Source organism: Arvicola amphibius, chromosome 1 (genome assembly GCF_903992535.2).
Source record: "Arvicola amphibius chromosome 1, mArvAmp1.2, whole genome shotgun sequence".
Taxonomy (NCBI): domain Eukaryota; kingdom Metazoa; phylum Chordata; class Mammalia; order Rodentia; family Cricetidae; genus Arvicola; species Arvicola amphibius.
Genome location: NC_052047.1, coordinates 175,295,851 through 175,311,343, shown reverse-complemented (window position 1 = coordinate 175,311,343; position 15,493 = coordinate 175,295,851). Strand labels below are relative to the sequence as shown.

General features: G+C 42.4%; 1 protein-coding gene across 3 annotated transcripts in view; it reads left to right on the top strand.

Moving 5' to 3' along the window:
• Nucleotides 1-15,493, top strand: part of Slc16a12 (solute carrier family 16 member 12) — a 79,668-nt gene that overhangs the window by 42,306 nt on the left and 21,869 nt on the right. Inside the window, exons 2-3 of one of the 3 annotated variants that reach the window (XM_038330800.1) lie at nucleotides 13,511-13,772; nucleotides 14,785-15,032. In XM_038330800.1, the coding sequence (XP_038186728.1) occupies nucleotides 14,923-15,032 (110 nt within the window). In that variant the 5' untranslated portion in view covers nucleotides 13,511-13,772; nucleotides 14,785-14,922. Of the gene's footprint in view, nucleotides 1-5,844; nucleotides 5,997-13,510; nucleotides 13,773-14,784; nucleotides 15,033-15,493 lie in introns of all 3 variants that reach the window. The other 2 variants (XM_038330792.1, XM_038330783.1) reach the window with 2 other exon arrangements.

The following is a 15,493-nucleotide window of genomic DNA, read 5'->3' as shown; positions in this document are numbered from 1 at the left end:
TAAGGACTTGTTCAACATCAGGGAAATGCAAATCAAAATGACTCTGAGATACCATTTTCTACCTGTCAGAATGGCTAAAGATCAAAAACACTGGTGACAGCTTATGTTGGAGAGGCTGTGGAGTTTGGGGAACACTTCTCCATTGCTGGTGAGAGTACAAACTTGTACAGCTGCTTTGGAAATCAGTATGGCAATTTCTCAGAAAACTGAGAATCAACCTACCTCAAGACCTAGTCACATCATTTTTAGATATATACCCAATAGATGCCCAGTCATACTACAAGAATTCTTGCTCTATTATGTACATAGCAGCATTATTCGTAATAGCCAGAACCTGGAAATAGCCTAGATGCCCCTCAACTGAAGAATGAATAAAGAAAATGTGGCATGTTTACACAGTGGGGTAAAAAGCAATGACATCTTGAAATCTGCAGGCAAATGTAAGGTACATGCTTTTATTGAACCTCTCTCAAGTCAATGCACAGACAAGCCCTGGCTGCTTTTACACCTCAGCCTTTTCTCACAAAGACCAAAAAGCCTTCAGACGTCTCAAACTGGGGTGGTAACACACACATACACACACACACACACACACACACACAAGGGCTATTAAGAAATTAAGGAAAAGACTTAAAACTTTTGGGTATATAAATGACACAAAAACTGTGTGGACTCAGTGTAGACTGCCATCCGGGAGGCAGCTTTTGGGACAGCCAGAGACTTCTTGTAGCCTTGGCTACTTCTTGTAGCCTTCTATCTCATGTATTCTTGGAATGACTGTTTGTAAAACAGCATGATACAAGCCCTCTGTAAGCAATCTTTTCTCTCCTGCCTCCACAGTTTCCAAATAATTGACTCAGAGGCTTGAATATAAATTATAAATGTTTGACCGATAGCTCAGGCTTGTTGCTAGCTAACTCTTTCAGCTTAATTAATCCATATTTCTTATCTATGCTTTGCTGCATAGCTTGGTACCTTTTCTCATTACACATGCCCACCTTGCTTCTCTGCAAGGGACTCTCTGACTCCTCCCTTCTTCATCCCTGAATTCCCCTAGTCGGGCTCTCCCACCTAATTTTTTCCTGCCTGGCTATAGGTCAGTAAGCCTCTTTATTAGACCAATCACAGTGACATAGATTCACACAGTAAAGTAATATTCCACAACACTCTCAGACGCATTGCAGAACTCTGAGGATGCTTGCTCCAACAAAATGCTGTCTTTCACTGTTACAGTTTTTCAATCTTGAGTCAAAGGCACCAAAAACAAACTTACAAAATTAAAAGGTAATGAGTATAGTAAAGACCATGGCAACATCTAGTTTTTGGTCAAGCTAGGTGTTAAAGAAAATTTGTGAAGCAGCTCCCCCACAGTCCAGCTAGAAGCATGCGCAGTCTATGACAAAGGGGGTGGGGCTTGTGGTTCTTCCTGAGTGCTGAACCACAGTTGCTGTAAGATGTACGAACAGGTTCCGGTTCGAGTCGCTATCCATATGAACCGGCATGCTCAGCAGAGCCGTGGTCTTCATTTTCATCGTGCTGGGAGCCATGGCAGTGGGCTCCTTTGCACCCTGATGGAAATGCCTGGGTGTCTTCTAACAACACTGTATTGGCATCAAGACACTTGGGTATGTGACGTCACATTCACGATGGCGCGGAAGGTAGTTTGTGAATGATGCAGGACTCCATGCCTGGAAAGGAAGGCTGAAAGAAAGCTCGCAACTGCAAACTGTTCGTTGCCATGGTCATGACCTGGCAGTCGGAAACTTGTTGCTCTTCTCTGGGGGAGAGGTGTCAGCGCCAGGTTCGAACTGGAGGGTGATGTAGCATAGCCTCTTCACGTCTTGTGTAATTTTCTGCTTAGCCATGGCGTTGAGATGTAACCGCGCCGGGTCAGATCTTTATGACGTAGTCTGTCTGTCAGGTCTCAGCCAACTGGGTCCAGATGCAGGATAAAGTAGGGCTAAGGGAGGCCTTTCTAGATGGCCGCGTGCATGACACTGTTGCTGGAATCCATAGCGACAACAGTGGTACAAATGGAGGCGACAGGGACAGCGCAGCCTGGATGGTTTATGTACATGGCTAGGGTGCTGAAGGTCTGCAGCATGAACTGGGCCATCTTTTCAACGTTGGCTTTCGGGTTAGGGAGGTCTTGCTCCTCACAGCCATTGTAGCTGTGGCGCCAGATCTTCTCCATGTCCTTTCAGTTGGTAACATCGGGTACTTCAGGATCAGGACCCCTCTCTTGCTCTGGGTCTTGTCACCAGTGTAGGAGTCCTTCTGGCCTATGCCCACCATCATGCCCTGGTGCCACAAGTGGCTCACCAGAGGGAAAGCTGGCTTAGGGAGCATTGTCCCAGAGAAGCCGGCTTTGCACGTATTGGAATTGAGAAGGTGCCCAATATCACTATCCAGGGTGACACCTGTGGGCTGGAGGTGGAAGAGCTTTGAGGGTCTCTTGCCCCGGGGTTGGTTGTGAACGAATCAGTCTCACTAAAAACCTAAACCTGGACTTGAACTCAGTCCCTCAGCCTCTGAGTGATGGGAGTTTAGGTGAGTGCTACTATATCTGGCTCTACAAAGAGATCCTTTTTCTCAGCTCGTTGGGAATATGAAAAGTACAGGGGATGCCTTTAATGCACACACGAAAGCCTAGAGCCAGAGCACTGGGAGCGCTTCTAGTGTTCTAGTCTTAGTATGTTTCACCAAGGGAGGCCGACATGAATGTGGTAAACACATAAGGTGTCAAACATCAACTCTGGCAAACACAGAGAAGCATGTGGGAATGGATGTTCGTGGAAAAAACAAGGCTGGGTATAAGTATACATACTTAGTCAAAAAGATAGTAGCGTGTCCCAAGAGTCAGAAAATGTAGGAATAGTCTATTGATAATCTCAAGTTTCTCACTCAGGTGCCTGGCTGTCTTCCCTCCCATCCTTTTTCTTTCTTGTGCCATGAATTTATACATGTGCATTCATAATACATACATTGTGTGTTCTCTTTTTGAGTTGAGCCCCATATGTTATCTTTTGGTGTGCTGTTATAAGCCTCAGAACTGCGTTTTGTAAGGCTTTATTCTGATTGATGGTTGGATATATCATCCATAAATACTTGGGAAAAATCATCAAAAGGGAAGAAATAGAAACCTATGTATTAGACAGAATTTTCCTGTAAAGACTTTCCATACACAGTTCAAATGGGAGAAACCGCTATATGCGGCGATGAAGTAAAAAATTGTTTAAACATTGACGAACACACCACTGCTGTGTGTTCTTTTGCTTCTCCACTCAGTGTTTGACTCCTTTGTATTATCTCAATAAGGGGAAATCGAGAGTGGATGAAGATGTTGGGTCTTTTAGTTTTCCCTTTGGATACTGTGAGCAAAGTATCTGTTTTCAGTTTTTTTCTAATAAATATTTTAAAATATCAAAGATACTTATCTCTTAGCAGCATTTGAAGATGCTCCTTTTTGCTGTAGGAACTGATTTAACGTGTGCGTGGGTGGCTGTGTCTGGGTATCCAACTCAGAGACTTACGCATGCTGGTCAGGTGTTCTAGAATTGAGCTGCACCCACGGCCTCTAGGTACGCAGTTCTCTTTGAGCACCTATGTAAAGACTGCAAGCCAGCGTCTCTTGCTTTTAAATTGGAAAATGGCTGGGAAACAAACAAGTAAAGCTGAAGAATGCACCTGCTGATGCCTCAGGGGCAGAAGTTAGTAGCTATTAATAGGTGACTTTTTTTTGTCCCATGCTTTCCCATGTATTTTGACTTAGAAGTGGGATTCAAGTCTACTGAAGAGGAGCTAGTGCTCTTAAGGGATGTGCAGGAGAGTTTTGGAAAGCCAGGCGACTTTATGACTCGTCCCTGAGTTGTGTTGCAGAGCCACACATGATCAACCTCATGCCAGGGCAATGCTCCGTGGCTGAAAAGTGTCCTGGTAAATGGCTCAGGGGCAAAGGCACTTGTCATCAAGGCTGAAGACTTGCATTCAGTGCCTGGGCCCAAGGTAGCGAGGAGCGAACTGCCTCCTTCAAAGTGTTCTCTGACCTCCACGCTGGCACTGAGGAGCGCGCACACACAAAGAGCTTCACAGAAAATAAATAAGTGTGACATCGTATATATATTTGTAACATGGCTTTAAAGGCCTTGCAGAATGGTGTTATTACTGAGGTGAGGGACCCATAGAATTCTTCAGCAAGGAGAATGTTGTTTAGAGGAGTGTGGGGCTCTTTTTTTGTTTTAGAAATTGTATGTCTTGGAAAGGGACTGGCAAAGAGGAGAAGAGGACAGTGGGGGGCTGGGAGAGAAGGGAGAGGAGGAGGGAAAGAACAATCGGAGGGCCTGTGTAACCTGGGGCAGACAGTGGGCAACATGGCAGGCTTTGCACGTGAGCCCTCCCAAGGCCCACAATCCTTTATAGCCACTCTGTGAAAGGAGTAAGCTTTGAATCCTGGTAGTGGAGTTCTACTTCCAGGCTTGCTTGTCCCACTCTGTACACTTTATACACATGAATGAAATTGATTTTTAAAAATTAAAGTATTTCAGGAATGTCTAGCTAGTGGTCCTCTGGACATGTGCGTTCAAGGCACCTTACGGGCTGATAAGAAACCTGCAGCTTAGCAGAAGATGAGAGGCAGAGATTGAGGTTTTTGCATCATGCTTTTGAAGGTAACAGCTACCTGAAGCCCAGGGAGTGCCTGTGTGTCGCAGAGAATGGGGGCGAGAAGTCTCACAAGTGGGTTTTGTGCTCGGAAAACTGAGAGATATGACTTGGGAACTGCAGAGGCTTGGAGCTTAAGTGTGAGGCTGAGCACCAGCTCCAGACTTGACCACAGCCCTAGAGGATGCAAGGCAAGCCAGCCCCTGGGTGATGCCACTGTGCAGCCATTCCCATTGGCTTCTTCACCATCTGATTTCCTCTCTGTTCTCTGCTCTGGATGCTGGGAGCATGGACAGCTGGGTTCTCACTGGGTTCAGAAATCCCACTCTGGCATTCTGAAGGCAGGAGGAACCTGAGGATGGCACACATATTATATATATTTCCTCCACTGTTTCAATGCCACATCTTGTACAGTGGCTGCTTCCCTTTCCAGACCTTCTACAGCAGCACACCCAGTAGCCGCTCTCTGCCTGTGCTTTCTCAGGCATCATGTGACTACAGCGGGTGGTTGTAACTAAGACCTTTATTAAAACTTCAACTGTCCATACCTTTGTGAATTGTGCCATTGTTGAATTTCATCCCACTTCCTAGTTCCTGTTGGACCTTACATGTTGCTAACCAGTAGGAAACTATGCTCTCCAAGGCTGTTCTGTATAAACAGAGGGGCTTCTGCTCTCAGAACCTCAGACCTGGGAGACAAACAAGTCCAGGGACTGCAAAATCCACACATATGCGCAGTGTTGTCAGTTGGTGGCATGTACTACACATCATGATCTCCAAGTGTACAGAAATGCCTTAATGTGCCCCATGAAACACACTTGGTTTGAAATTATGAAGTTCATCTTACATGATGTCTTTATATATATTCCACCAGATAAATTATGTTAATAATAATAATAATGACTACTTCCAGTTTGGCTAAAGGCATCCAGAGAAGCTGGGACCTAGTTCTGAGATGTTTGTTGTCACAAGACTTTTGTTTGGGTCCGAAACTAGAATGCGGAATCAAATGAATCGTTTCTCAATGATTTCATGAGAACAGGAACAAAGATGACTGAGCCAAATTTGAAAAAAGTTTTGTGAGATTTTTTTTCTAGCTTTTTGGTTTCAAGAAAGAAGTGTTGGTCTGAGTCTTAGGGCGCAGGAAAAAGGAAAGAAATAACAATGGCTGCACTCTGTTCTCAGCTTCGGCGGCTCCTTGTCCTTCGTGTGACCCACTGTGGCTCAAGCAGTGAACAGAGTCTACAGAACACAAAAATAAACAATGCCGAGAGCCTGTGGAATGTGATGGCCTGTGGAATGTGGGGCAGACAGCGGTAGTGTGCCAAGCTCTGCAGGTGAGCCCTCCAAAGGCCCACACTCCATTTTGCCACTCTGCTAAAGGAACAAGACGTGATGCCTGGTCGTGAAGTTCTCCTTCTAGGCTGGCTTGTTCCCCTCAGTTGTCGGAGCCTGGGCTTGCCCTGTGTTCCCAGTGAGATGTAGTCACGTAGGGCTTCGTGGCTTAGGTTCTGGGAAGGCTGGCTACAGTGGCTATGAAGAACAGAGAAACGGGTGGATTCTTAGCACATTTCTCAAGCTCTTTGTACCACCTGCCTACGTGATTTGAGAAAATGTTCAAACTAGAGAATTGGGGAAGTTCAACGCTTATCGACTCTATTTGCTTCCAGCTACCAACTTAGGCTCACTTCCAAACAGTTCCCACACTAGTCCGCAATGCAAAGGGTTAACTTCGAGCGAACCGAGATATTTGACTCACTGTCCCTCCTGTCTCAACATGACAGTGCGCAGCAATTACAGAGCGAGGTGATGTGGGACAGACAGGCTGGACTCTTATTCTTCAATACCAGGCTTCCTAGCGACCGAAAAAAAGACCTTGTGCATTATCTCAAACCCCAGGTTCTCCTCCGAAGCCAAGGTGCCTTTAGGATAATGTGATTTGACTTAATGATGCCATATTCTGTGGCTGTGTAAACTGGAGTTAGAAGGTGTGCAAGAAGTCATTGAGCGAAATGAAAAATTATTCGCCGGATTGGGTAAATACCAAGCACCAGCTACATGCCAAGCATTTTGCCTGGGCTTCGTTGTATGGAATGTCTGTCTCCATCTCAGCCATCTGATCTTAATATCCAGTCTCTACCTTCGATGTCCCAAAGCAGATTCTGCTCAGGGCTCCCACTTACTCCAGAGCCTCCACAAAAGAGGGAAAAGAACTCGGTTACCCGTTGAAAATGGAAACTGGGGACAAGTTCTTGCTAATGACCACATTGGAATCAACTGTCTGACATTGCCTGGAGTCACTGACTGTGCGGGTCGGAGCTGAAGGGGTGGTGGAGAATATTTTGCTTTCTGTACTGGTGTGAAACACTAGATGTGCCCGCTCCTTCCTTCCTGTGGGTCAAATACCATGTGGATCACACGGGTGTTTGTTTTGGGTTTTTGTATAAAGGGTTTCTAGCTTCAAAATACCACACACAATGTAGAAACTGCAGCAGCTTCTTCCGCAAAGGTCAGTGTTGCAGTTTAGCGCCCAAAGCCTTCTGTGGAAGCCAGTAGTTAATCGCTCGTTACTAGGATCTGTGTGAGGACTAACAAGAGAGGAGCAGGAAGGAAGAAAGGAAGAGCAAAGCACTAGTCTTTCTTTACCCAAGGATAACAGTTTTTTTTTTTTCCATGACACTTGAGGAAGGTCATTAAACAACAAAAGGAAATAACTCCATGTTTAGCTGAAGGCATACTTAACACCAAGGACTCTAAATGTGTAATAGCAGCTTGGATGCGGCCAGAACCTATTCAAATTGAACCTATTCAAATTGTTTTTATATAACTTTCTCCCGTCTCGGTCTTTGGATTTGAGTTGGTCCCTGGATGAGAGACTGTAAAGCCACCAGCTGGAACCCTGCTGCTCTGATGTAAAGACTCTGAGAAAGGCTCTGAGGCTTTTTTGAAATTCTCTTCTAACAGACTTGGAAATTTGCCCCTTAATAGACTCTACTGTACATGGTTGTCCCTCGGGGTTGTCCTAACCAAAGGCCAGAGTGTTGAATGAGCTTTGAGTCTTCGTTGGGGGTAGAACCAAGAGTTTCCTTGTTGTTTAAAACAAGTGCAAAATATGACTGGCGGGTAAGGTGTTACTCAATGAGCATCCACAAGAGATGTACAATCAGGAGGGCTTAGCATGTGTAGCCAGGCACTGTTCCAGGTGCCAGGACACAGAGCCAAAAGGATACAGACAAGATTAAGTATAGATACTTACTTCCTCCTGCTTCTCCAGAAACAGGCCTATCTAGAAAGACCAGCTTCAAATGGAACACTCTGAGCACTAGACATGTTATACCCCCCCCAGAGAATGCCTTCATAGTGCATAGCCAGCAGCAACCGAATCTACTATGAAACCTTTCAATTTCTTTGTTCCTATCATAAATCTAAATTCTTTACAAGTCTGAGTTTTAAGTGAAGGTAAGAATGGGAAATTCATTGCTTGTGTCCTTCTTTAAAAAAAAATGTCTAGCCCCAGATTCTAAAGGTCTTTCCCCCATTTACTTCTAGCAGTCTTATAATTTTTATTTTATGTTCATATCTGCTATCCATTCAGAGTTAGTTTCTGTAAATGGCATGATTAAGACCCTAGATTTATTTCCCCCCATTGAATTAGTCTGTTTTGCTCTGATAATCTACTTGGCATTCCCATGGTATTGTTTACTTTGGTTTAGAATAGGTTTTAAAATCAGTTGGTATGTTATCAATCTGTGGTCACTCTTTTAAAAGTATTTATTTTTATTTTACGTGTATTAGTGTTTTGCCTGCATGCATGTCTGGGTACCATGTGAGTGCCTTATGCCGGTAGAAGTTAGAAGAGGATGCCAGATCCCTTGGTACTGCAGTTATCGACCATTTTGAGTTAGGACTCTTTGTGGGAGCCAGCACTTCTCATGTGGGTGCTGGGACCTGAACTCAGGTCCTCTGCAATAGCAGCAATCACTGTTATCCACAAAGTCAACCCTCCAGCCTCTGTTCTTTCTCTTAAAAATCCTTTAGACTTTTATAGATCTTTTGTATTTTTTTTTTTACACATTTTAGAATCTGCTTGTCATTCCCTATAAAAAAGAGACTATTGGCATTTGGTTGTGGTTTCATTGGAATTGGTCAATTTGGGAAGTGATGCTACTCTCCAAGTCTGTAAGCAGTAACCATGGCTTTTCTAGTCCTCTGTCTCTCAGGCTTCCTTAAATTTCTCTGAGTGCTGTTTGTAATTTTTAGTCTTTAAATAAGATGTATATACATATTACAGTAAATTAATTCATAAGCATTTTTAATTCTCCATCCTTTATAAAGTAGTATTTTAACCCCAACTTTTAGATAATTACTATTATTGTTATTATATGTGTGTGAGCATTTTGTCTTCATGTATGTCTCTATTCCATGTGTGTGCCTGATGCTTCCATGTCCAGATTAGGCTAGATTCCCTAGAACTGGTGTTACAGATGGTTATGAGTCTTCATGTGAATTCTAGAGATAAAACCCAGGTCCTCTGGAAGAGCAGCTGGTATTCTTAATCCCTGAGCCCTCTCTACATTCCCTATTCTCCAACTTTTAATTGTTTGTCATTGACATAAAAATAGAATTAAGTATAAAATTAATAATAATAAATTACAATTAATTGAAATTAATAACCTTTGCTTTTCAAAATATAGTGTTAAGGGATGAAAAATTCATAAAGTATGGGGAAATATTTGCAATACATGAATTTATATCTATAATAAATAATTGTTATATACCAGCAAAATGAGATCTTAGTGTTTCAATAATTGCTTCATACAGTGAGATTTATGAAGAGTTAATTATAATGTGAAAAGTGAAAAGTAGTTAATAGCCTTAGTCATGGGGGAAGTACAAATCAGAACTAAAATGAGATTAGCCGCACACTAGAATAGCTGAAATAATCATATCTCAGTACCAAGTATCACTGAGACTGAGAGGTAGTTGGAAGGCAGTATGCTGTTGACAGTATCACAAACCATCTCTAATAGTTTGGCAGTTTCTTCTTAAGTTTAGGTATATCCTCATGTAAGACTCAGCAATTTCATTCCTAGAGATTTACTACAGAAAATAAAACACATGTTCACAAAACACTTGTACACATTTATAATGATCTAAAACTGCAACCAGCATTAGTGCCCATCATAGTGAATGAATAAACACTGTAAGGGGTCCATAGTACTGACATTAAGAAGCAACAAAATAGAACCAGCTATGGACAACACAGACAGAATGAAGCTCAAAACAAAGCTCAAAGCATTGTCAGAAGGTTCTAGAGGTGTGGCTCAGTTGTAGAACACATGCTTAGCATGGATACTGTCCAAGTTTGAGCCCTTGAACTAAAGAAACCCAATATGAATGAAATTCTTTTTTTATTAATTTTTTTTAATTTAGGAGTTACTTTTTCATTTTCCATAGCAACCACAGTTCTCCTTCCCTCCCCTCCTCCTGCCTCCCCCACCTGCTCTCCATCCAACTAGCCATCCACTCCTCAGAAAGGGTAAGGCCTCCCCTGGGGAGTCAACAAAGTCAATAAAGGCATATCAAGTTGAGGCAGGACCAAACCCCTCCCCCCTGTATTGAGGCTGAGCAAGGCATTCCTCCATAGGAAATGGGCTCCAAAGAGCCAGTTCATGCACTAGGTCCCACTGCCAGTGGCCTCACAGACTGCCCAAGCCACACAACTGTCACCCACATTCAGAGGGCCTAGTCAGGTTCTATACAGGTTCCCCAGCTATCAGTCCAGAGTCAGTGAGCTCCCATTAGCTTGGGTCAGCTGTCTCTGTATGTTTCCCGTCATGATCTTGATTCCCATTTGCTCAGATAATTCCTCCTCATCTCTTCGACTGGACTCTGGCAGTTCAGCCCAGTGCTTAGCTGTGGATCTCAGAATGGCTAAGATCAAAAACACCGATGACAGCTTATGCTGGAGAGGATGGTGGCTCACATCTGCCTGTAACTCCACTTCCAGGGGATCTGATGTCCTCTTCTGGCCTTTATAAGCACTGTACTCATACATACAATACACACATGTACACATTTATCAATAATAAATCTTTAGCAAGTATGTTTTAGTATATGTAAAAAATCTCTTAGTTTTAAAAGTTTTTAATCATTTTTAAGGGTTTGATCTACTTGCACACACGTGGCCTTTGGTGTATTATTCATCCCTGTCTAAGGCGTGGCTCCTTGGAAGGGTTGTGTCTCTCCTCTCTTGAGTGTCTGGTTTAGGAGGCAGCATGCGTACAGTCATAATAATGGTGGAGGTGGCATTTGTCAGGTTCCCGGTTGTTTAAGTTCTCACAAGCCTGGGCAGAGATGTTTTATCATTGGTCACCTAGCAAACTTTGGGTCTCTTACACCTCATTATAAAATGATTCATCTTGCTGGTGTCTAGGTGTTGGCATCTGTTGCTAGGGGAATCTGGTTTGTACTCAGCCAGAACATAGATACATTCCCGGTCTTCCTTATGGGAGTCATTCAGGATCAAACATGACTCCCAGTTGACTCAGTGTGTTTAACACAGAGTCACTTTGCCATGGCCTTGACGTGTGTCACCTGTTTACTGTCTGTGTCACCATTGAGAATACAGGTGAAGATCCAGGTCATGGATTTGAGGGACAATGCAGAGATGCCGTCTTCATTTCTTTCTGTGTAAACCCATCACAGGTGGTAACCCCATGACCTTCTCATTACAGCCTCCCTTCCAAGTTAATGTGTAATTCTCTCTCCACCTCATCACATCCCTGTGGCACGCAGAGAAATATGGGCATTTTGCCAGTCCTCATTTTAGAAATCTCACCCCTTGAACTCTGTGGCTACCTTGCCTTTCTCCATGGTGGCAGTTGTCCCCAAACATGGTCCATGGTTCTTTGCCTGGAGCTATAATTATTCTAGACAGGGCTTATCTTCTCATTCCTTCTATCTATATGTCGATATGCTTCTGGCTTATTCCTAATGATAGAAAAGGACCATTGAAAAAAGGGCAGTTAATTATGAGTTATTTCAAAAATATTTCCTGTATAACTGGAATACTTCATGAGTGCTCAAAAAAGAGTCAGGCTGACAAATTTTATATTTCGTAAACACTAACAGAGACTAAAGCCAATTAGAGTTTACGGTCAGTGCTCACTCTACCAGGAGACTTATATAATAAGGATGTACTTAGTTCAGGGTTCTGGATCAGCTATGAAGTATCCATCAGAGAGGCTTATATGTTTAGGACTTGGTCTCCAGTCAGTAGTGGTTTTGATCTCTCTCTGCATATCTGTCTCTCTCTTTTCTCCCACCCTTCCTCCCTGGGCAACATGAGATTGGTCATTTTATTCTGCTACCCCCTTCCTGCCATACTGTTCTGCTTCACAGGAGGCTCTGACTTTTAAGCAATGAAACTAGCCGACCGTGACCTAAAACCATGAACCGTCATCAACTTTTCTTCATTAAACTTGTTTTTCTCATTTGCCACAGAGACAAAAAGCTGACTGACCACACCTGGCCCCCTGAATTAGAGAGACTAGGTCTCAGTAGTTCAGTGTCCTGTTTTTCTAAGTCAGGAAATGGTGGCAGAGAGGAAGGATTCAGACGGGGTCATGCCACTGAAGAGGGCCACTTAGACACAGTCATTGCGATCTCTCTCGGCAACTTTCCACCATAGCCTTTTTCCTCTGTTATGGCTGCACACCAGCTTATAGAGGAAACATACTGCTCACAGGGAAGACACTGGGGATAGGAGACATGGGGAAGGGATGCAATGGAAAGTGACTGTTCAGAGCTTTCCAAACAGAGATTCCAGTTTCCTTTAGCTGGCTGCTGATGTGTGAATTTGTGCATTTTCTACAGATACAAGAGGTCACTTTAGAAAACTCCACCCAGGGTAGCAGGAAAGAGATGCACCCCTGCCAAAGTGAAGAGCTTTATAGCAAAGTTGCAGAGTGTTAGCAACTCTTTGCAAATGATTAAATTCTTTCAAGCACCGCGAGGATAATAGGAATTGGGAATGAATTCCAATTTGTACTCAAAAGGATAGTTTTAGAAGGACATTCTAATACAGAGTTTTTGATTGAGGAAATCTTTCTGAAGCCAGAATAAGATATAGCTCACAATTATGTTTTAGTGATTGATGTAAAAACACAATAAATTAGGGAATTGTTAGTAAAAGGAAGTTAGTAAAATGATGGGAGTGCTTTCTTTGCTTACAGTTTTAGACATACTGGTGAGTCAGTAAAAGATTTCCTTGCTGTTTTTGACAAATACCAGATGGGTTAATCATTTACAAGGATGCTCAAGTTAATATGATGGGAACTGTTGGCTACTTCAAAGTCTCCAGGCAGCGAGGTTCGCTGTGTGGAACCTGTGCATTTCTTTGGGAAGACACATCTATTGATTGACCTGTTTTGAGAGAAACTTGAATGTTGTTTCATGACCAACCATAATTCTAGCATTGCAGGGTCTCCTTCTCGCTTCCTTTGTCATGCTTTAGCATTGGGTGGACATCTTCTTGACAGAAATGCTGGTAAATTTGAGTTCTTTATATATTTTGGAGATCAGACCTTTGTCTGATGCGGGGTTGGTGAAGACCTTCTCCCAATCAGTAGGTTGCCCTTTTGTCTTAATGACAGTGTCCTTTGCTTTACAGAAGCTTCTCAGTTTCAGGAGGTCCCATTTATTCATTGTTGCTCTTATTGTCTGTGCTACTGGGGTTCTACGTAGGAAGTGGTCTCCTGTGCCCATGTGTTGTAGACTACTTCCCACTTTCTCTTCTATCAGGTTCAGTGTGGTCAGATTAATATTGAGCTCTTTAATCCATCTCCAGGGCCGGTATCTAGCTGTATCATCCAAAGTCTGCCCCAGATACCCACTCTGCCATATGCATTCAGCTACTGCAGCATCTGGGAGTCTCCTCCGAGGAGAAGCTTCACCATTGTGAAAGGGGGAGAGAAGCATTCTTTCTGAGAATTGTGCCTTTGGGGAGAACTGGGTTGGGGCTGAATGCTCTCAGAAGTGTTGTGTTGCCACCTTCATCCTGGTGAGAATAGTTCTCACGCCGTGGTCATCCTTGCCCTGTGGCCATCCAGGTTAGCTTTGACTCACAGAACTCAGTTTATCATGTTGTCTCTATGGCACAGTATTGATTATTGTTTCCATTTGTTCAGATTTATACTATTGTGTTTGTTTTTTAGAAGATGGCTTTTCCAAGATCTCCTGAGTAAACTGGGAGCTTGGGGGCCACGAGAAAGGGTAGAAGGGAAGAGAGGAGGAAGGGAGGGGAGCAGATAAAAATGTATAGCCCAATACAATAAAAAGATGACTGTGACATGCACATTTTCTTTGCCCTGTGTCTGAATCCATAGAAAAGGCCAGGACTGTGGAATGCTTCCTAGCCTCCTTCCTTGGTTCAGCTGAGGACTGAGTATCATTGTAGCAAGCACACTGTAGTCTTTCTCCCTTGCTATTTTCCCTTCTTTTTAGCAGCGATGGTGTATGTTCTCAACAGTACAGGAATGTCTAGATAGAAAGAGTAAACTTCTTGTTGTACACGAAAAAATTATGTGGCTCTTTCAATATTTAAACTGCTATACATCTATGATTTTGTTGTTTTTATCTCAGAAATAAATATAATACTTTGATATGTAAGTATATATTAGGTTATGCTAGTATTTATACCTATCTTAGAATTTAAATTGTAGGTGTGTCATAGTATTTTAAGGTATAATTTTAAGGTACTCTATATTAATATTATTTGTGTTAATGCTTTTTAATGTTTATATTACATAATATATATATGTATGTATGTGTGTGTATATATATATATACATATATATATATGTGTATATCATAAGCTACTGTCAGCTTTCTTGGGATTTTTGTACCAGTTCTGAAGGAATGGTAACTTTTCAAGGATTGTAAATAAACATTTTTACATTTAAAGAATTTTTTTAAAGGACAGATAATGGTCTTTACCATGTCTCAGTATTCATAGTTGTAAGTAATCATATTAATAGGAGAGTAATATGGAATTATCAAATGAAAAAAATGCACCTTTGGGCATGGCACTAGAATAAAAGCATGTCCTTGTTTCCACTTTAGATGGCCAATAACCCCTGTGCCAGGCAGCATCCTGTACCAACTTGGAATAGCTACTAGAAGTTATCGGGTAGCATACTTTCAAGATCATAACTTACTGCTGAAGTAACTTGGAAAGAGAAGAAAACCAGAATTGAAACCATGGCAAAGATAACTAGAGTTGGCTCAGCATCTCCTCCAGATGGAGGCTGGGGCTGGATGATTGTGGCTGGCTGTTTTCTTGTTACCATCTGCACCAGGGCAGTCACCAGGTAAGTGGATCTTTCTTCTTGATTTGTTAAGGATGACCTCATCTCGTTCACATGTGTGTTTGACTGCTCATGTGTCTTTTTTCTTTGCAAGTTATCATACTACAGTGCAATAGAGTCCTGGAAATTGGTCTCTTCTCTAATAGTTAATATATGTTAGGATACTTAGGAGTTTTTGAATGTGTTGCGCAAAATCTAATCCAGACATTTGTTTTCATGAGTATCTCTACAAAATGTAGAAGAGTGTGAAACATTTTCCAACTTTCATATTGCACTTATTTTTAGTGTGAAACACATAAACTCCTCTTATATAGAATAACATGAGGATTGTTTTGATTTTTTAATTAGAAGAGGATTTTTTCCATGGTATTTTCGTAAAGAAATCAGTTTTCTAGGGATTTTAAAGAATTGCTAAATGCATACCCAAGAAGATTAAGTTAGCATAACCTGAGTTGGCTCTAGGA